This window comes from Amborella trichopoda, chromosome 2 (genome assembly GCF_054954075.1).
Source record: "Amborella trichopoda isolate Santa Cruz 75 chromosome 2, AtrichopodaSantaCruz75HAP2 v2.0, whole genome shotgun sequence".
Taxonomy (NCBI): domain Eukaryota; kingdom Viridiplantae; phylum Streptophyta; class Magnoliopsida; order Amborellales; family Amborellaceae; genus Amborella; species Amborella trichopoda.
In genome coordinates, this window is record NC_142337.1 from 45,710,553 (window position 1) to 45,733,082 (window position 22,530).

At 35.1% G+C, this 22,530-nt stretch overlaps 1 protein-coding gene across 15 annotated transcripts; it reads left to right on the forward strand.

The window, feature by feature from the left end:
* Nucleotides 1-3,540: 3,540 nt before the first annotated feature.
* Nucleotides 3,541-14,403, forward strand: LOC105421173 (uncharacterized). Of its 15 annotated transcripts, none has more exons than XM_088860129.1 (8): nt 3,541-3,752; nt 3,824-4,131; nt 7,505-7,775; nt 8,244-8,363; nt 8,842-12,439; nt 12,827-13,298; nt 13,401-13,462; nt 13,948-14,403. In XM_088860129.1, the coding sequence occupies exons 3-5, from the start codon at nt 7,507-7,509 to the stop codon at nt 8,897-8,899; spliced, it is 447 nt and encodes a 148-aa protein (XP_088716255.1). In that variant the 5' UTR covers nt 3,541-3,752; nt 3,824-4,131; nt 7,505-7,506; the 3' UTR covers nt 8,900-12,439; nt 12,827-13,298; nt 13,401-13,462; nt 13,948-14,403. The 15 variants fall into 15 exon arrangements, with proteins under 15 accessions (XP_088716255.1, XP_088716249.1, XP_088716252.1 ...); XM_088860135.1 differs by having other exon boundaries at nt 3,570-4,131; nt 12,250-12,439; nt 13,948-14,025; nt 14,121-14,403; XM_088860123.1 differs by having other exon boundaries at nt 7,481-7,775; nt 9,301-12,439; nt 12,827-13,462.
* Nucleotides 14,404-22,530: the final 8,127 nt, after the last annotated feature.

A 22,530-nucleotide genomic window follows, 5' to 3' on the forward strand; every position in this document is an offset into this window, starting at 1 on the left:
TGCCACTCCAACTATTACTTAACTCCTTATTCTTTTTAGACCTGGTCATCAATTGTACCCTTATTTCTTCACACATTGTAATGATCTGCTTCTCTCGAGCAGATAAAATCCAAGCATTGAATGACTCGGCCATGTTTGAGGTAAGATGATTTTATCTTCTCCCTGAAAAATAGGCATTTGCCTAATATTTGGGAGGGATATTCTTAATCCACTCATATGCCTATAGGTCAGCACACTGTATATCAAACATTATTTTTTCAAACCCACTAATGTTCGCTTTATGGGCCGCCTTCCCAAACAACATCAACAATACTTCGGTGTTTGCTGATTTCTTCATAAAGCCCTTGAAGTTCTCTCCCGTAGGTCGCATGCAAAATGCTGGAAAACAAGTGGGAAAACATTTCTCTATTGCTTTTGGCAGGCTTTTCTGTCGATTTGATACAATTGTTAAGGCATGCAGATTAGGAAACTCGTTCAATAGCTCACTCAGTATACTTAAGCACAAATACCAACTCTGGTAGTTCTCCTTCTCGACCACTGTAAATGCCAATGGGAAGAGCCCATTATTTGCGTCTATGGCGATGGCGCACAATAATATGTCTTGATTTAATCTTTTTAAGAATGTCCCATCAGTACCCATTAGTGGCCTGCATCCATTAACAAAATCGATGATGCATGGACGAAAAACAATAAATAGTCGTTTAAACCTGCCTTCGTCTGTGTAGATGTGAACTTCGATTCTCGAGTTAGTTCTTCGGCGCTTCTCCATATATAAGGGGAGGTTATGGTATTGTTGTTCATGTGATCCATCTATTATCTCTCTAGCAACTTTTTTTCTTTGTCAAGATTGCATGTAGGAAAACTTGACACTGTGATCGTATTGGATATCCTTTACGATGTCTTTCGCCTTAATTTTTGGTTGGTCAATAAGAACGCCTTTAATTTTTTTTGCCACCCAATCACTATGAGCTAGTGGCTGATGGACCCTCCTCATTAGACCACTACATGTGTGTTCCTTAACCATCGACTTCACTTCGAAGTTTGTCATACTGCCAACTCGTAAGCACCACACCGCACTTGCCATGTGCATCCCTTTGCCTTACAACTTGCCCATACCCATCCCAATTCACTTTTGTCAAACTTCAGGACAAAATTTATTGTGGATAGAAAAATCAACTAGATGATGCCACATTCATTGATATTTTAAAAAATTGCCCAATTTCAATTGAACCTCCTTACCAACTCCTCTACATGGGCTCTCTAATGATTCAATATCCTTCATATCACGCTTTTGGTACAAGCTCAGGGTCAGGCACCACTTCAACGTTTTAATCTGGATAAAGTAAATGAGCGTTACAACGACTGTTGACAAAATATAGAGTGTAAGATGAAGCAACAATTTATGCACATAAAATATTCAAATAAAGCAAATTAGAGATAAAAAAGTAAATTGTAGATATACATATTCCTTGAAGATGAGCCATCACCAGCAGATTCTATAGTTGGGAATTCCATATATCTCCGTTCTGGCTCTATTGCAGAGGCAATACAACAATACTCGAAGACTTCCCTCCCAACGTAAAAGATACATTTATATCATCAATTACATCAATCAATGCAAGCCCCACTAGATAGACTTGTGTTGTGGTGCATAATAGCCAATTTCTTTGGATCACATAATGTTAAACTACCAAAATGTCTTTTTAGTTCCTCCAAGGAACTATTTCCATTATACTTCATAATCTTCAATTTTCCCCCTTTATAAACCACACGTCCTCATCTGTATTCGTCTCAAATGACCCCCCAGATCAGAATACCAGTTGCACTCTCTCGGTAACCATCGTCAATGCTATTATATTAAATGAATAGTTTGTTCGTGTTACAAAAAATCAATACAATAAGGAATAAAAAAAATTAGATATTTCTAACTACTAAAATGTGAGTATTACATAATAGATTAAAATAGTGTACTCCTAAAAAAATTCAACTAATCAATAAACAACAAAAGCATCAAATACTAAAACAAACACAAAATAAACAACAAATACAATATAGTGTACTACTATATGTATCAATATAATACAAACAACAAATAATTATACAAAGACAACTTCAACAATATTTAGCAAATATTATTTATTAATCCACAATATACAACAAATACTAATAAAAAAATATAATATTGCATTAATTGTATCAAAATTAACCAAAATTAATCAATAGCATAAGGAAAGAGTAAGAAAGGTACCAATCACGACCAAATAAAGAGCCAATCTCTTCAACTTGGTGGGATATTGTATTGGGGGATAGTAAAGTGCATAGAATTGGGCACAAATTTTTTTTTCCCTAAATTATCAAAAAAAAAGAACTCCTTCCCACTAATAAGAGTGAACTTTTCCCACCAAAACTTTCGATTATTCAATAACCAAAAATCGTAAATTGTCGGTTCTTCAATAACCGAAATTAGTGTATTTTTTGTTGTTGAACAACCGAAAATACATTGAACTAGATTGTTCAACAAGTAAAAAAGGGTAAAGTCATCTTTTTTTAATATTTCCATTTTGACATGAAAAAAACGGATACGATAGTAATAACAAAAACTATTCAGAAGAGCCGTAATAACACAAACTATAACGGATATGTATGTAATTTTCTCAAAAAAAATATTGGGGGAAAATTCTTTAATAATGCTTATTTTTAGATATATTAGCTTAAATTTATCTTAAAAATAGTAGGGAATTGATTAGTCATTAAGAAAAAAAGCTGCAAAGTCTTTTTCAAATTTTTAGGTAAAAAAACAGGTAAAGACTAGCATGAATAAGAACTAGCCCCTTAAGGCTCATTGCATTCCACGTCACCCCCAAATGCACAATATATTTTGAGCACATGACCTATGCGCCTATTAGAGAATATTGTGTACGTACTCCCTAAGCCAAGAGACATACTTAAAGAGGATTTTGTTAATTTGAGAACCACTTAAGAATTATTAGATAATTATTTTTAAAAAAAAAATAATTAATTTTGAAATTTGTAATACTTAGATTTCATCTTTCGCAATTTGGACAATTTTGTTGAATCCCAATACTTTTTTTTCAAGGGCACATTGCGAGTGCAATTTAGAACATCTTTATTTAAGTTAATCTATGGTTGATAAGTTAATCTATAGATTGAATGTATAGTTACAACTACTTATTTTAAAATCTAAGAGACAACTCGTACAAAAGATAAATGGTCTATTTACAATCAATCTCATTTTTTTAAAGAGATTGTATACAATGATACCTTGATAGAAAGAAGTTGCAATCACTTTTAACCATTTGATCATAAATTTGATAGTTGAAGTACATCATAAATTCCGAAAAAAACTCTTTTAAAGTTTGAGCTTGGTCATTGAAATAAATGAAGCCATCTAATTTTACATCCAAATGTCAAGTTGAATTGTGTCTCGCACGAATGGAATCCTAATCACGTGCACTCAATAGAGCATCCGCACTATCCCGCCGCTGCTGCCATGTCAGCTATTTCCCTCCAATCGTTCATATATAGAGAGGGAAATGCGTCGTTGGTGCAGTGGATCGCCCCTTACACCAGGCTCCCCGAACGACCTCTCTCTCTCATGGACCTCCCCACCCGCCATGAATACTCAGTTACAGAGAAACTAGAAGTCTGGCTCCGACCCATTTGATAAACCCGGAGCTTCAGGCCAAAGCTCGTCTCTATCTCTTCGTCTCAAGAAAAATCAGGGGCTTTAGGTAAGCGTTTGATAATCGTGTAAAGCGTTGAAAGTGCCCCCACTTTCTAATTCTCATAGTTTTGGGAACAGGAAATACGGGGACAGTCGGAACACAGCTTCTCCCCGTTCACTGCTCCCTTTAAGGAAAGCTGCCGCTCAGGGTTACCTGTGTGGGGCTGCTTTCAGTGAAAATCACAGCACTAGTAAACCCTAAAAAAAAGCCAGAGCACCTTGAGATTTTGGGAGCTGAGTACCTTCAGCACTACTAAACCCTAAAACAAAGCCAGAGCACCTTGAGATTTTGGGAGCTGAGTACCTTCAGCCATTGAGCTTGCCGCTCGATGAACTGCCCTTTCTCTTGCCCTATAGCCTCTGCATCGACAATCAATCGAAAATCGGTGAGTACGTTGAGATTTTTTTACTGTTTATTGAGGCTGTATTTTCCTTGAAATCCTGGCTTCTTTTTTTTGTTTGAGAAATTGTCAACTGTTACTGTGGTTCTGCTTCATTCTGCCATTCTCATGAGTTCATCAGTAAAATTTTCGAGTCTTTATTTCAGCAAATTTATTTGCCTAGTTAATCTGCTTAGTGTGGTTTCTTTCATTGGATCTGGTAGAGGTTATTAATTTGAAAAGATAAATGGGTAGATGTTATAATAGTTTGTGATCCATGGTGTGAATTGGAACGCACCTTTCATTCTCGTGCACACATCTGGCATGGAATGAGATATTAAACCTACCTCAAAGTGGAATTGGGAAAAATTTGTGATGTTTCTTGGTAAAGAAAGTGAGATCATAAAGATTGTTGCACTGCCAACAGATTGGAAAAGTGTTGGTCAGGTACTTTGGAGCTTTGCACTCCAATTCTGAGAGTTGATTCTCTTTGTGAAATTTTGCAATTTTGTATAGAATATTGATGAATTTTGCTGTTACAAGTATCTGTAAGAGGTGATTCTGTTGTAATGATACCTAGAATACACTGAAACACTGAAGTGCCTTTTTTCTTTTAATGTTCTTTTAGCTATCCATAACTCTGAGTCCCTATAGCTTGGAAAACAGGAAAGTAACCTCAAGTATGTTTTATTTTATTTGTGATATTTACGCTTTGGACTGGTTCTATGCTGCTTTAGGCCCTACAACAACTTTGTACACAAGAAACTTTATTTCTGGTGTAATCTACACATCAGATCTCAGAAACATCATCATACCACCTGAGTAGTGAGTTAAAGAGAGAAAAATTATCAATATTTATACCTTGTACTGTGGATTGAGGAAATCGGACTGCTTGGGCACTGTCCACTCTACCTCATAATAAAAAAACGATCAAACCAATATTGAATGTATAGTTCAGTTAGTATGTGTTCATCACAATTGCCAGCTAATTGGGGCTCATTGCAATTAGAACCTTGTGATCCCTGTTTTATCTTTTCAGCAATTGACATCCAAAAGATGGGATATAATGAACAACCATCTAACAATGGTCAATACCAAACTATGTTTAGTGGTTTGTCATTTGAACCCATTAATACGTGTTCCAGCAGAAATACAATTTTTGTTTTGTTTAGAATGTTGCAGCAGAAATATATTCTTCATTCATTTTTTGTCTCATGGATTCTTATGCTATTAAACATTTGATATTGATGCTTGAATCTATTTACATGTCTAAGCACAATAAAGTATTCCTTGAATCTGTTTGCATGTTTGGTATTATATTGGGTGAATGGAATGAACCTTATTTAATTACAAACTATTATTAAGTAACTGCATTTTGTACATCATATCAATGAAATATATAATGAACAATATTACAGGCAGTTTTCAGCTTTCCCATTACTAAACAGGTGAAAATGCTAGCACCATCGTTTAACAAACAGGGTTTTCCCGCTTTCACACTACCAATTTTCACCAGCATCCAGAATCTAGGAAAGTTAGCCTTGGTGATTCCCAGGGAGAATGCAATGAAAGTTATCAAATGCTAGGTAGCGTTTGCTAACCGTGTAAATGGGTGTAAAGGGGGGAAAGTATCGAATTTCCATGTACTGTATATTGATCGTGTTTGATTAATAAAATAGGGGGGAAAGTCGGAACTACCTTTTTCCCCCTTTCTAACCACGCAGGGGGTTGGGTGAGTGGCAACTTTCCCCCAAAATTTCGTTCCGACTTTCTCCCCATCAAAAACCGTAGCGAGAGACTTCTTCGCTCTCCCTCGCTTCTAACTCCCTCTACTACGAGCCTCTCTTCTCTGTCCCTCTTCGAGCCTCTCTTCTCTGTGCTCTCTCTCTTTGAGCAACCTGTGGGAGTAACCTCTGCGAGCAGAACTGCTACCTCTCTCTCTCTTGGAGTGCGCGAGCAAATTGGAGCAACCTCTCTCACCCTATTCGAAGTCAGCAGCTCTCTCTCTCAACAAAATTGTAAATAAAATTATGTTAGGAAATTTTGATTCTCCTATAGACAAAATTAAAGCAAATCTGGTTAATTTATGGAAAACTATAAAAGCAATGTTTTTGTGTCCTGATTTATCATAGTAATTTGTAAACCTGAAATCTATGGAAACCCTAGATTGGTGAGTCAACATTAATTTTTTTCTTTGATTTATAGTTTTTAAATCACTGTAGTTCACTTTGATTTATCAAAATAATGGCCAATGACTTGATAAACTATAAAAAGAATGTTTTTAAATCACTGATTTATTTTGGCTCTCCAAAAAGGGTTTCAAGTTGCCAAGAAAAATTAATTTTTTTTTGCAGCCTTAAATATTTGTATTTTTGTAGAAATTACTATTGTTCATTCAAAGTTCTACGCAGTATAACATGCTAGTTTAAAGCTCAAGATGCTAGCTTTTGATCTCAATTGATCGATTTCTAATGGGATTAGTTGTTATTAACTTACAGTTTTATAGCCATTTTTTGGGTTGTTAGCATTTGATGAACTCAACAGTATGATAATTAACTTCCTCTTAGAATTTTGTAATTTTGATGACTTTCTATTAGAATTTAAAAAATGAGCCAATTTATTGTTCATTTGTTGGCTATTGATCTTTTGGTCATGATAAATTGAGGGAGCAAATATGTGATGATCAATTCCCAAAGTGTTTAAGATAGGGCTTTCATGGAAGAGTTGAGGGTAGAGAAAGAGTCATGGCTTTCCATCTCTCTCGCTATTATTGAGTTTAATAGAGGATTTGTGTAATTGTGAGTCAATAAAGAGAGATAAGAGACAGAAAGAAGTGGTCTATGCAAGCGTTGGTGATATAGAAGATAGTGAGAGGTTAATTGTCTCTGTTAGTGAAATGCAATTGGAAGGAGTCTCTTTAATAGCAAGCTGACCCTGTTAGTGAGAGATTGGCTGTCTCTGTTAGTGAAATGTTGTTTGTGATACTGCATGCAAGCTGCTGTCTTTTGTTAATTGAAGTGATGAGGGGCAGTGTATTGTTTTCTCCTTAGATTTCTTGTGTAGAGCCATCTGAGTATGTAATTACTATACAAGTTTATAAATTGGTTTGTCAAGTTCTCTTGATATTTGTTGCTCTACATTGGTGTTATGTGTTGCAATTAGATTGTTGGATGTGATACTGCGTGCAAGCTGCTGTCTTTTGTTAATTGAAGTGATGAAGGGAAGTGTATTGGTTTCTCCTTAGATTTCTTGTGGAGTCATTTAAGTATGTAAATTACTTTACAAGTTTGTAAATTGGTTTGTGAAGTTCTCTTGATATTTGTTGCTCTATATGAGTGTTATGTGTTGCAATTAGATTGCTGTCTTTTGTAAATTGAAGTGATGAGGGGCAGTGCATTTCCAAAACCAGAGAAATCAGCGCTTGGTCGCTCTGCATTTCCAACACCCGAGAAACCCATCGAACCTCGACGAAGATATGGGACAAAAAATGTCTCTATTTCTTCGAAGGAAGTTGAGAAGATTGGTTCTGAGACCTTTAAATTGACTAGAGGTCAAGAGAATGTACCTTGTTTTGAAGGATCTCATCTTGATCAGGCTGGAAAATCCACATTGAGATCTAACAAGAATAAAGGGATGAAGCTCCCAGAGAAGTGAGTAGCATTTGGTTTATTAGACCCAACAATTTGCGTTTGTCTTTTGCAGAAATTCAGTATCTTTTGGTTGATTTTTTGGTTTTAATATGGGGAATGCCTTTATTTTACCATGATAATCCTATCAGATATATACTGATTTATGTATATATTTTCCTTTTGTCTTGATCTCATAGTTGAGCACTGGCAAAACGACCATTTTGATCAGACTATTTTTCTTTCATTAATACAATTAGTGGGTATATTTACCATGAATATCCAAGAAACGAACAAAATTAGAATAACCATGAAAGCAATGTGATATTTACTATGCTATTGGATTTTCTCTTTGGAATGAATTAAGTACAGTTATCTTGAGTGTTTTCATGATGGATTGAAATTATCGATGTTTTTGGGAAAAAACTAGCTGAACTTAATTGGGTTTTTATTCTTTTTGATGAATTGATTAATTTTTATGTTCTGAAACAGATACGAGATGCTGGCTGAATTTATGGAGAGCATGGAGTGCTCCATAAGATTGCTGCGCCTTAAGAATACCATCACTTCTTTCACCAACATTTGGTCTCAGGTCGAAACCCTCACCAAAAGGTAACACATTTATATGCTTAATGCCCTTGGAAATACTCTCTAGTTTGTCTTATTTTATCTAAAAGTGGTTTATTTATTGCTAAAATTCTAATTAGTAAGAAACAAGTTAGGGCTCTTGTCTTATTTTATCCAAAAGTGGTTTATTTATTTGTTAAAATTCTAATTAGTAAGAAACAAGTTAGGGCTAATTTGTTTTCAAAACCCAAATTTTTGGCATGGTCCCCTGATGAATAGAAAATCGGAACCCCACACCTCAATCCATAAGTTTGCATCATTGTTTCTTTGTAATTTCCTTTTTTGGGGTAATCTTTTATGCATGTGTGCATTTCTCTTTTGCCAATATGATGTATTATTTCCTTATTTCAGCTGAAATCCCTCTCTCTCCCCATCCCTCCCTCCCTCTGATCCCCATATGATATCTTATTTCCTTATTTCAGCTGGATACATTTTCTTACACACACTCTATTGAATTATTCAGGAGGTTTACATATGCTCACCTAGTGCAGATGAAGTACATAATGGGTGCTGGAATATAGCTTAAGAAGATACTCTCCCATGATGAGAGGACTCTTTGCATGAAGCCTGATCTTCTTATTACTCTTCAGCCCAATGCACTGAAAACTTCCAGCAAAACTCAGAAATTAGGGATTGTATTTTTTATTTTTAGGAGAGTATTTCGTGCCAGGCTCTCAGAGTTCTTTGAATTCCACCCTAAGATAATCTAATCTTGCATGACATCTTGTTTGTTGTTATATAATGAGAAAGAATGTTTGTTTTGGTATGATTCTTTTTTCTGATGATGCTACCTATAGTTTTCACTTTGAATGCTTCCTTAGTTTTTTGCTGTTTTAAATATATTTGAGAGTATCACATGCTTATATATGCTACCATCACAAGTATTTGCAAATCTCTAACTGCAACAATTTAAACTTGTTAGTGGCCATGGCTCTTTCACACCTCCCAAGATAGAGGTATTCATGTGGATTGCTCTTTGTCTAAGGGTTATCACTACAGATATGCTGCAAAGACCAGGCATCCCATTGCCAAATCGGCGTGCTCTTTGCTTGGAAGAAGAGGAAGCCAACGACCACCTGTTCTTGCACTGCCCATGTGCTTTTGCTATTTGGGGTGAATTGCTAGGACTCTTCCATGTGAAGTGGGTTCTTCCAGCCACGGTCACCCTAATCTTCTCATCAATTCAACTTTACCCCTGGACTAAACCAGGGATTCTTCTATGGAAAACAGCGGTGGGAGCTACTATTTGGGGTATATGGATTGAGCGAAATACTAGAATCTTTAGGGAAGAATCCTCCCCAAACATTTTTACTAAGCTCAAATCCTCTATTGTGTTTTGGGCTACCAATCACAAGGTATTCAAAGGACTTCCTCTTGCAGTTTTCCTAAATGATTGGGCCGCAATCTTGTAGCATAACAGCAAAGGCATTTTTCGAAGTTCTTATTGGAGACCTATTGAGCCAGGACATCTCAAACTTAATTTCGATGGTTGCTCGCTAGGAAATCCTGGACCTGTCGGCGTTGGGGCTATCCTCAAGGACAGTGCAGGCACAACCTTAGCATCCCTATCCTAATTTATTGGTCATTCTGAGCCTATGGAGGCCGAGGCAACTGCACTTCTTGAAGGCCTCAAACTTACTCTTCCTTTCCACTTGGAGCCTCTCATCATTGAAGGAGACTCCAAGAATGTTATTGCTTGGGCTTCAAAATCTTCTCCCCACCATGGAATCTTGCTCATATTTTTGATGAAATTCACTATTTGCAGGGATATGTGCGCCTCATGGAGGCATATCTGGAGGGAAAGAAGCCAAGTAGTGGACTCTCTCGCTAAAGATGGAACAACATTAGATGGTGCTTAATTTTTTGGGATCAACATCTTTTTGCCTGTTGCTTTGTTACTGTCACTGTAACCTTTAAAACGATGATTTTGGATTCTACTCTCTCTCACCCCTCCTTTTCATAAGGGTTCTATTGTGTAAGCTTTCCGCCTATGGAAAGCATTTCTCCTCTAAAACTCTATACTTCCCTATCTATATAATTAAAAGTTGACCTTACAAAAAAAAACAATTTAAACTTGCATGACCCACTCTCCCAGTTATGGATTAGAACATAATTCTTCTCTGATTTTACTATATTAATTAGGTCCATATATAGTAGTTGGGCTTGTATAGTTTATTTAGTAAACAAGGCCAACATGGCTAAATTATTAACATAAACCCAACTAACTGAACTCAGATATTTTGCTTTGGTACTATCAATTCACTGATTTCTCATTCATTCAAATCACCAACTTCTGTGGAAATCTGATTAAGGATGCCACTACATTGGAAACTAAGGGACAGTGCTCATTTGATCCGGGGGGCTTATGAGGCACTGTCAGCATGACAGGGGTTTCCTAGCTCATTTTGGGCTGAACATTATTGTCTTAGATTGAAATCCTTTGATTTTCCTGCAAGAATTAGAAATATTTGCCTCCCACTTAACTGTAATAATCTTCTTCAAAAACAGTTTTCTGTGTGTGTGACTAACATTGTAGGCTAGTTTACTATGATGACGTGTAAGTTAGATAGCAAGCAAATCTTTTGAATTGATTACTGAAACTTATTTTTCGTGCTAAATGATGGCTGAGAACTATGCAGGTGTGTTATCTTCCAGAAAATCTGAATAATCAATTTTTCAATATGATAGCGAAAAGAAAAGCTTTCAAGTATGAAATGCTTTGTGAGTACGGGTGGGGAAATAATTACAGCCGAAAGTCATAGGGAATTCACTTTTCTAGTCATCCTCCTAGTATGTATGATCATTCAATTTTTGTGATCATAGCCATAATGAACTTATAACCATGAACATTGCACAGTCTTTATCATAATCTACAAACAAGTTGCAAAATTTAGCTGCTTGTTATTTCTTGGGTTTCCAATTTACTACTTACTATAGAGTGAATTAATTATTCTTTTGTTGCTTATTCTCTCAAAATGTATCTATTTTCCTTCCTTTGTTAGTGATTTATGTTAGAAAGCATTTTTGTTAATATCAGGGAGATGAAATTCATATCACCTCATCATCGTCTCTAGCTCTTTCCCAACCCTCTGGTCCTTATGTAATGGCAATCTCTTCCCATTTTTCTACTTCTTTCAGGCCACACTTTTCTCAGAGAGCGAAGAAAACTCATCTTGATCTCGGGCCATTAGAGCCTCTTACAGAGAATTGCTCAATTAAAAAACCTTTTGAGAAAGAAAAAGCATCCAGTTCTAATCCTTCAGTGCCCCTTGACCCTCTTTCAGCATGCCAAACCAGTGAGAAGGAATCAATAGGACCTGATTCTCCAAAATTTCAAATGCTGCTTTCCCATAATCCAAATTTGCATTCTCTTGGCACTCCTCACAAACTGAAATGACCATCAAAAGTGCAGCCACTGGCTTCTAAAATGCTTGAAAAATCTGAGGAGAAGAGGGTGGAAAAATGTAGAGAATACACCAGTTAAAACTTGTGTCCACTCCAATTGGATTGATGACAAGAACACCGGAGTTGGAGACACCAAAACGATTGAGGCCGGGTTTAGATGACAATGTTATCACAACAGACATTGATTCAACAAAACGGTTGATTAGAACTAGGTCTTTGAACTAAAGTTCTCCAATTAAAAATTCAACTCTGGCATAAGAGGAGAGAAGATCAGGAGTCGATGAAGAAATCATCAAATCTCTTCCCGCTTCTTTTTGGAATTCAGTACGTCTTCCAAAATATGTTGGTGAATGGGTTCTAATTCTTTTAGAGCTCAACTCCTAGACACTTTCCCATTTCCTTTATACTATGTAATGTATATCTGATGATTTTTGATGAGGAAGCATATGGGGGGATTTATTTACAGATTAGAGAGAAGGAGAAGAAAGCGATGGAAGCCAAAGCTGCTGTAGATAAGAGGCAAAGCATGGTGGCTTCCCTGCCTAAACTCTATGACATGATCTGACTCATATTTCAAGGCATGAATTGATCAGTTCTCACCAAACAGGAGCTTGTTCAGAGACCAACTGTGAATCATCCTGAAATTATTGACAGAAGTAAATCCCTTCTCTGTAATCTACATATCTGAATACTAAGTATTACTTGATTTAGGAATTGAGTGTACAGAAATGTTGGACAGAAGTAAATCCCTTCTCTGTAATCAACTCATCACCATTGAATGTAATGTTGGACAATGATGGAGAGTGTGTGAGACCGCAGAAGAGGACATAACCTGATGCTGCGTCTTGTTCTCTCTTCATCATCATTTCATTCAACATTGATGATTGTTGGGACCATGTTTTTCTGAAGTTGTTGGATTTTAACATACTATGCATAACAAAGTTCTTGTGTAAATTCCTGTAGTCTTTGGTCTCATGCTATGATGGTCTGTGTCTGTCTTTACATGTTCTGTTGATGTGTACTAATTTTATAGTGGTTTATAGGGGAAATTGAGAACAGCTAAAGCTGGTACAGGACTGGATGCTTAAAGGATCGAATGGGAATGATGACTCCCTGGCCGGCCGTACTACACAGTTCCGGCTGCAAATCTCGGAAAAAGAGATTGGTTCAGTAGATAGACACATACCATCAGCCAAACTAGTGCCACCGGGATGGAGCTGTAAGCAATGAATGCCGTTACCCGGATTTTGAAAAATATTTCGCGGCGGTTATCGACTCGCTTCGGCTTTCAAGAGCGCAATGGGGATATGCAAGACTTTCTACTTGGTCCGGCGTATAGGTGATCCTTAGAGCCGGGAATTCTATCCCCATGGCTTGCTCAATCTTAGGAATGACCTCTGGTTCATCTTTTGGCCAAGGTGGCTCAGAACAGGGGGCAAAGGGCGAAGACTCCTTTTCAAGCGAAGGAGTTTCTTGAGGGATGATGGTTGGGATGTGAATGAAGAGTAGTTAGCGGTAAAATTCTGCCCTGCCTTTCTTCCTCTTTGAACATGTTCACCAATGTTCTCCCAACATCCTTAACAACTTTATGAGACAAAGACGCTGTGTTAATTGTAGACAAGAATTGGTTCCAGACTGGATCACAGGAAAGATGGCATCCAGTGGGGATTTCTTTGTAGGTTTGTATTTCATAAAAATCTTTTAGGGGGAATGTGTGGTGTTTACAAGCTTAGTCTGTTAATTTTCCCTCTTCTATTTTATATTTTATGAGCTCCATGCAAACTTTTTGAGAATGCCTTGCTTTAACTAAGAACATCCAGTTTTCCGTTATTGAGACTTTATTCTGCTCACTAGTCTTTTCAACAGTAATATCAAACCCTCAATTCCATGTCTTCTCAACAGTAATGGCCAACCCTCAATCTCATCTTCTAGAGTCTCTCTATCCCTCTCTCTATCCCTTGTTTTCTCCTGAAAGTGGTTGCTGTGGCACCAAGAAAAATTAGGCTTACATCTCCTCTACTGTCTGACATAAACAAAGAAACAACTCAATGCTTCAAGTTGTTATCTTCCATTAAGTAGCTCTGTTTAGCTATCTGCATTGTCATCTAATTAGGTTTATTAGCTATTTGTTTGAAGTTTGAATGTGTTTCTTTGGTATATGCAGTGTGTGCGATAACTGATCCAGCATCAGTTCATGCTAGACTTAAGGAAGCACTATGAGACATTATGCCTCAAAACATTGGTATGTGTTACCCAATTGCGAAATGAAATCAGCTGGTTTCTGCTTGGTACATTTCAAAACTAGCTAGCACTGGGACTCAAAAGATTGAGTTTCAGTTGTAGGGGCAGGCCAAGATACGAAGCCCCATCTCATCGTCGATTGTTAGAGCAAAGAGTAGAGGTTCTAAGAAAAGGATCCATCAAGTCCTATTTGTGCTTGTTGATAGCGAATCAATATAGTTGGAATTCTGGGCCCTGTATTTGTATATTCATTGTCATGTGTATTATGTCGATCCATAATGTGTTGTATATTGAATTCAAAAAGGTGACTGAGCAGAATGCATTTAACGGTTTGATATTTACAGATGTATGAAGTAATAAACGGTTTGACCTTCAAAAATACGGAAGCAGGTTTCCAACAGGGTTAGGATAAGGTATTATTATATCTTGGGGTGTTAAATGGGATATTATCATGTTTGTTTTTTAAATGGGAATTTGTCGGATGATTATTTGTACTTTAATATATTAAAATAATATATTGTTTATTATAAAATTTAAATTTGTTGAAATTATCAAATATGAATTCAAATTATTCACAATAGAAAAACATAAATATATTAAAATTTTTATAAGCAACAAAGTGGACAATAATTCCTAATGTATGTTAAAAATCAGAATATCAAAGATTTATTATTCAATTCAATAGATTTAATTATATATTCAACTGACAATAATTTCAATGTATGTCAAAATTAAAATATTAGAATTTTATTATCAAATTCCATAGATTGAATTACATACACTATCAAGTCCTAGATTGCTCCTCATTAGCTTCGTTGAGATTTTTAGAGCTCATTTTAGGTAAATGATGTTTCTTTTCAAATTCAAATTGCTAATTTTGCTTTCAGATTGCATATGTTATTATTAAGAAATGATCTTTTCATTAAAATAGTAAGTGCCCTTCAAAAATTGTGATCAGTTTATTTTTAGATGGATATTAGTGGAGTTATCGAAATTAAATTGATCATTATAAAATAAAAATAATTTCAATTTATCAAAGCGGATTATCAGTATGGCTAGTACTTTTGCAAGTCATGGATGAAAGAGTAGTACTCACTCAACTTCCAAATCCTCAATTCAACGATTCTAACGGTTTTAAACCATATGAACCATGGACATTCACATTTGGATGTGGCCATTTTCATTAACACTTGTTGGTTAGTGATCCTTGATTCTATATTGAGTTGCAAGAGAGAGAAGAGCTGTGTCCAAGTTCTTTAGTAGAGATTCACTATATCGTACACACTAAAGAAAGTTTGCACAGGGGTCAATCTGAGCTTTCTTTAGTAGCGTTTCTATTAATGGTACTATGAAACTTTGGGTACTCCAATCCAATATCCACTGTAGGACCTTTAGTTTCGACCGGTAGGTCAAGCCGGGGTTTGAAACTTAAGCTTGGAAAAGTATTTTTAACGCTTATAGGCAAAAATGACTACCCTCTCATCACCGTTCAAAGTTCATTGTACGGTCACAATTGCTTGGTAACGTTCTATTTTTTATTTTTCTACAAGTCAGAATGATCTGAAATTTGGAGCGTGTGTACATATTAGTGAGGCACACCTAATAAAAAATAAAAAAAATAATTCGTGAAATAACAATTGATAAAAATATCCCCAAAACTTTTGGGGGGTATTTTGGTCAATTTTTTAATGTAAAATATTTTTTGATATTTTTTGTAGATTCACTTATTGTTGATGAGCACACACTTCAAATTTTAGGTTATTCCAATTTGTAAAAAAAAAAAATTGAAAAATGAAACACTACCGGACAATCTTGACCGTGTGATAAACTTTGGACGGTGAAGAGGGTAGGCGAAATCAGTGTTCATTTTCGCCTATAGGCGTTTTGTAGTATTTTCATATATAAATATATTGGGAAAGGTTTCTATGCTTCTCCTACAACAAAGAAGTTCTATCCTCTCCCTACCATCCGACCGTCCAGTTTTGATTTAGAGTGCTACTCATCGTTTGATCTTAGATCCGACGTCTCAATATATTTTATTTTTAAATTTTTAATACAAATTGTATGAATATGAAATTTGGTACGAGCCATCTTCTCATTGGGTTGCACCTATAAAAAATATTAAAAATAAGTTTTTGATAAAATATAATGACCAAAATACCCCTTGAAACTTTCAGGGGATCATTTTATTTTATTGAAAATATTTTTTTATATTTTTTTGCTAGTGTGAGTTTAATAGAGGAATGGACGTCCAAAATTTGGTATCAAAATAGTTTATAGAAAAAAAAGAAAAAAAAGAAAAAAAATTGTGTATAGACATGACATTGCGATTGGAGCAATCTTAGCCCTCCATTCAAAATGGACGGTTGGATAAGAGGGAGGATAAAACTTGTATGTTGTAAGGGAAGCATAGAAAGCTTGCACATATATATATATATATATATATATATATATATATATATATATATATATATATTACAAGATGGCTATAGGCGAAATGAACAGTAATTTCGTCTACCCTCATCACCATCCAAACTTCATCGCGCGGTTACAATTGTCCAGTAGTATTTCAACTTTCTTTTTTTTTACCAATTGGAATGATATGAAATTTAGAGCCCGTGTACATCTTAGTGACGCGCACCTAATAAAATTATGAAAAAAATAATTTGAAAAATATAAATTGACCAAAATACTGTTGTAAATTTTCAAGGGTATTTTGATCAATTTATATTTTGTGAATTATTTTTTTCATATTTTTATTAGGTATGCCTCAATAAGATGTACACATGCTCCAAATTTCAAGTAATTTAGATTTGTAGAAAAAAAAAATGAAAATTAAAACACTACCGGATAACTGTGACCGTGCGATGAAGTTTGGATGGTAATGAGGGTATACGAAAATGAACAGTGATTTCGCCTACTCTCATCACCATCCAAACTTCATTGCACGATCACAATTGTCCAGTAGTATTTCAATTTTCATTTTTTTTAATAATCGGAATGATCTAAAATTTGAAACGTGTGTACATTTTAGTGATGCGCACTTAATAAAAATATGAAGAAAATAATTTGTAAAATATAAATTGACCAAAATACCCCAAATTTTTTTTGAGGGTATTTTGGTCAATTCATATTTTGTCAATTATTTTATTCATATTTTTATAGGTGCTCCTCACTAAGATGACTCCCTCTAAATTTGAAGTAATTTGGATTTGTAGAAAAAAAAATGAAAAGTGAAACACTACCGGACCACTGTGATCGTGCCATGAAGTTTGGATGGTGATGAGGGTGGGCGAGATCACTGTTCATTTTCGCCTATAGGCATTGGGAATATATATATATATATATATATATATATATATATATATATTTGGATTTGTAGAAAAAAAAAATGAAAATTGAAACACTACCAGACAACTGTGACCGTGAGATGAAGTTTGGATGGTGATGAAGGTATGCGAAAATGAACAGTGATTTCGCTTACCCTCATCACCATCCAAAGTTCATCGTACGGTCACAGTTGTCCGGTAGTATTTCATGTTTTATTTTTTTTACTAGTCGGAATGATCTGAAATTTGGAATGTGCATGCATCTTAGTCATGCACATTTAATAAAACTATGAAGAAAATAATTCGTAAAATATAAATTGATCAAAATACCCCCAAAAATTTTGAGGGTATTTTGATCAATTTATATTTTGTGAATTATTTTATTCATATTTTTATAACGCCTCACTAAAATGTACACAACCTCCAAATTTCAAGTAATTTGGATTTGTAGAAAAAAAATGAAAAATGAAACACTACCGGACCACTGTGACCGTCTGATGACGTTTATATGGTGATAAGGGTAGGCGAAATCGCTGTTCATTTTTACCTATAGGCGTTGGGAATATATATATATATATATATATATATATATATATATATATATATATATATATATATATATATATATATATATATATAGGCGAAAGTGCTACAATGTTTTGTTCCCTTGTTTAAAAGCTGCCACGGACCTACAGGAGCTGTGACGGTCCCCCCATATTTTTTTCTTCAAATTTGCATGAAACAAATCCGGTCACGGACTTGCTATGTCCATGACAGACTGCCACAAACATGCTAAGTCCGCGACTGTCATTAATCCACGCCGTCTGAAAAAATCGGATAGCGTCGAGTCCATCGGCGAAAATATTGTTCATTTTCGCCCATAAGCGTTTTGTTGTCTTTTCCATGGAAAAATATTAAAAACGCCTATAGGTGAAGAGTTCCAGTGTTTCCCCTCCATCACGGACATGCTATCTTCGTGACTGTTTTGCCTAAAAACCGCCACGGATCTGTGGGAGTCATGGCTGTCCCCTCATATTTTTTGCTTCAAATTTGCATGAAAAAAATACCGTTACGGACTTGCTATGTCCGTGATGGACTGCCACGGACATGCTAAGTTTGTGATGGTCTTTAATCCACGTTGTCTGAAAAAAATTAGACGGCATCGAGCCTATGGGCGAAAACACTGTTCATTTCGTGCATAGGCGTTTTGTAGTCTCTTATGTATATATATATATATATATATCTATATATACATGCAGTGATCTAATGCAATGGTTGTATCATAGTATAATGCAACTACACTTCTAGAAAACTATATTTGTGGTATTTGTATGATCTAAAATTTTGCACACGCTCTCTTGACCTCAATAATGAATCTCTAAAAAAAAAAGAAGTTCGATTTGAACTTTAGATACAGTCAAAATTAGTCCCCTCCAACAACGAATCTAGACCATTCATTTGGTAAATTTCAAGACCTTAACCTTTAAAAACTCAAACTCATTTTTTTTCTGTTTTAACATTATTCATCTAATGGTAATAAAGCCATCTAAAACATTGGAAAAAAATCATTCAAAGACTTATATCTAAACATCTTATTAAAAGGGACGACCTATGTTAATTGGGCTAAAACACTAAAATTGAAATTGCGTTTTATTTTACTTTATTTTATTGTTCATTAGAATGAAAAGAGTGTATATTTTAAAATTTGGATCAAATAAATGATCTTAACATGGTTTTTGAAGTTCCCTTGCATAAAATCACTGCCCTACCATACAATCTCTTTTTGTGTGTGTATTTTAATATATTTTCTGAATATTTTTCAAAATAGTTTGTTAGGTTCTAGACCCGGACCAAATTGGGTGGGGTTCGGGTCCAAGTTTTGGATTCGATGGGCACGTTTGGGTCCAAAACCTTGGACCCGAGTTGGGTCTGTGTTGAGTTGCAGTCTAGGTCGACCTGAACCTGACCCGACCCATGGCCGCCCCTAGCATCTGTGGTGCCAACCCACTACAACACCTGTTAGGAGGTGCGATTTAGTTCAAGTAGAAAGATTGAAAATGACAAGTAATTGGCCCAAAAGGACATGGTTGGAAGTTATCCGAAAAGATGTAAGGACTTATGGCCTTATTGAGGGTATGACTTTTAATAGAACATAATATAGGACCACGATTTAGCCTACCCTAATTAATTAGAAAAATGCTATAATGATGATGGTGAACGTCTTCAACCAAGTGACCAACCTTGAAAAAGTCAAAAATCCTATGCACTCTACAACCAAGTGACCAACCTTGAAAAAGTCAAAAATCCTATGCACTCTATACGTACTTAGATCAATTTTTAGATGGTAGATCCAAGTGTAGGAACTCAAAATTCAGATTTGTTTTTTTCAATACTCATATGGATTCAACTATATAGAATTTTATAGCCAAAACTTGCTCTCAACTAACTCTTTAGTCCCAGGGAATAAGTGCACAGTGAGCTCCTGCATAGAGGAGTATGATATAAGGACAGGCATGGTCATTAGTCCGGCTTGACGCATTTCTGAAGTGGGCAACTTTTTAGAAGGAAAGAAAACATCATATTCCTTCTTCGGACCTTGGCGTTAATATGATCCATTTGATAAGCCGAATGTCTATGTCAATTCACCATTTTGCAAACGAATCTTTGAAATTTTTTCTAGATCCCCCTAGAAAGATGCCTTGGGGCTTTTCTCAAAAGGGACAGTTTGATCATTTTGAAGTCATGTGGTTTTCTCAATAATACTGACCAAAAAAAAAGAAAAAAAAAAAAAACAAAAACGAAAGAAGAGCCTTTGAGTAAATATCAAGTTTTTGGGTGGCCGGGAAAACCACACAACTTATCACCATTGATTTAAACTATTTTTCACAGAAGAAAAAATCGACAAGAAAAGAAGAAAATGATCATCATGATTTTTAGCTGCAAAACTGGAGTTATTGGGGTATTAATGAGAAAGATAAGGTAAGCGTCACGCTTGGGAGAGTAGAGGCATCGATGGCTATTGAAGATGGGAATAATGATTTCATTGGACCCAAGATCATGGAACCCATGTGCCTCGTGCCCTACGGAAAGAGATATTTTGTTTTTTTTGGTTATTTAAAGAGATATTATTATGCTTCATAAATGTAACGTAATACTCCCTTATTTTTATGTGTCAATTAGCAAAAAGTAATCTCTATAATTTTAGGGTAAAATCTAAGGGGGCATTTTGGTCATTTATTTTTATAAAAAATATTTGCTTTTTATTTTTTCCAAGTTCACCCTAATTTTATGATGCGACGTACATAATTTCATCACATTTTATAGAAAAAAATGAAAAATAAAACAGTGTTTGACATGACATTGTGATATTGAACAATCGTAGCCGTTTAATTCAAAACAACCGGTCAAAAAATGAGATCATATATAACTTATATGATGTGGGGTCACATAAAACTATTTTCCAAAATTTCAGAGCATTGATACAAATTTGACCCCAAATATATTTGTTGGCTTCATGACGGATACATGAGATGGGGCTGACATAAGAATCAAGGTTTATTCATCTTTTGTTTTTTTTTTTTCCACCTAAAACTCACCGAATTCTAGATCAATAAGGTCAGAATGGGACTAAATTTTTTGGGGAAAAAAAAAACAAATCATCTGTTGTGACCTTGAAAATGACATCAATATCGGCCGTCAGGTGATCTTCTCAACGATGGCGTGCGCATTTGATAATAAACGTGGTCTAAATTATTTGAATGGGTTTTTGGTCCACCTTTTGCTACTTCTATCCTTCGAACACATTTTGGTCCCTCCCTCCCCTATGGGTTATGGTATCAATCTCGTAATGAAGACATCAGATGCACCCAAAAAAATCCTACTAAAAAGATTGTTTTGATGCCCTAAAACACTAAGTTTTGTCTCAGCCTTAATTTGTATGGATACTAATTTGTATGGATACAAAAAGAAAAAAAGATTTGAAGTCTTAAAAATATTCTATATTATAATACATTTTCCATACTATCTATTTTCATAATTCTAGATCTTTTTAAACCCGCTCGCTGTACAACAATTTATGGAGCTTTAAATTTTATAATTTGGGGTGAAAATAGATGTTTAGGTCATCGAAACAGTTTTCGGTAGCGAAATTGCATCGTTTAGCAATATTTAGAGGTGCGCCGTACCTCCCCTTATCTAGCCGTTAGGTTTGAATGAACCGTTGAGATGGATCTAATTACAATTTCGCGTCTCGACACTATTTTCTTTTTAGTTGCCTCTATTCTATTTTATTTAATTTTATTATGTATCTACAAAACATTTTGACACCAATTTTTGGGTGTCTAATCCTCTCTTAAACTCACACATGTAAAAAATATAAAAAAATATTCTCAATAAAATAAAATGATCAAAATACCTTTGAAATTATCTGGGATAGTTTGATCATCTTTTTGTAAGAATATTATTTTTATATTTATTAAGGTGAGCCCTATTGAGATGATGACACATACCAAATTTCATATTTATATATTTTATAAAATAAAAGCTAAAAATAAAATACTATGAATTGTCAGATCTAATTCAAACAGTTAATGATTTATTTGATCTAAATTAGATGATTGGATGAGGAGGAAGTATAGATTTAGAATGTTCAATAGGAATACAAATTTAATGTTGCTAGGTTTGAAATTCCATTTTCATTTATGAATTTATTAATTTCCTCACAAATCGTTACCCAATTAACAAATCCGACGGTTGATATTTCATTCCAGTTTAGAAACGGCAGCGTTGATATCTTCACAATCCAATGGCGCCAGTTAGTTCACGCGTCCATTCCTGTCTGGTCAAACGCTGTCTAGAAGCAACGAATCTGTAGATGCTGAATTAAAAACAAAGGAAATTATAAATAAAAATTTATTATGAAGAATTTTGAATAGGTCAAATGAAGCTGCCAAAATAAAGCGACAATCAAAGGGGAAGGAAAAGTCAAAAAAAGCAAAAACTTTCAAAAAATAAATAAAAATATGATGATATACTGACCTCAACAACCCAATTGTAATAAATAAATAAAATTGTATATTAAGTAAGTGTTCATACGGATTCGTTAAATGTGGGCTACTGCTCCGGGTTTCATGGCTGCTTTGACATATAAATACGACCTTTTTTCCTCCCATTTGACA

What these genes read in the sequence shown, in the direction of transcription:
- LOC105421173 (XM_088860123.1), top strand. Translation starts at nt 7,507, where the DNA reads ATGAGGGGCAGTGCATTTCCAAAACCAGAGAAATCAGCGCTTGGTCGC. An exon ending in GGGATGAAGCTCCCAGAGAA is followed by an intron (nt 7,776 to 8,243) that starts GTGAGTAGCATT and finishes GTTCTGAAACAG; the next exon opens with ATACGAGATGCTGGCTGAAT. An exon ending in GTCGAAACCCTCACCAAAAG is followed by an intron (nt 8,364 to 9,300) that starts GTAACACATTTA and finishes TAAACTTGTTAG; the next exon opens with TGGCCATGGCTCTTTCACAC.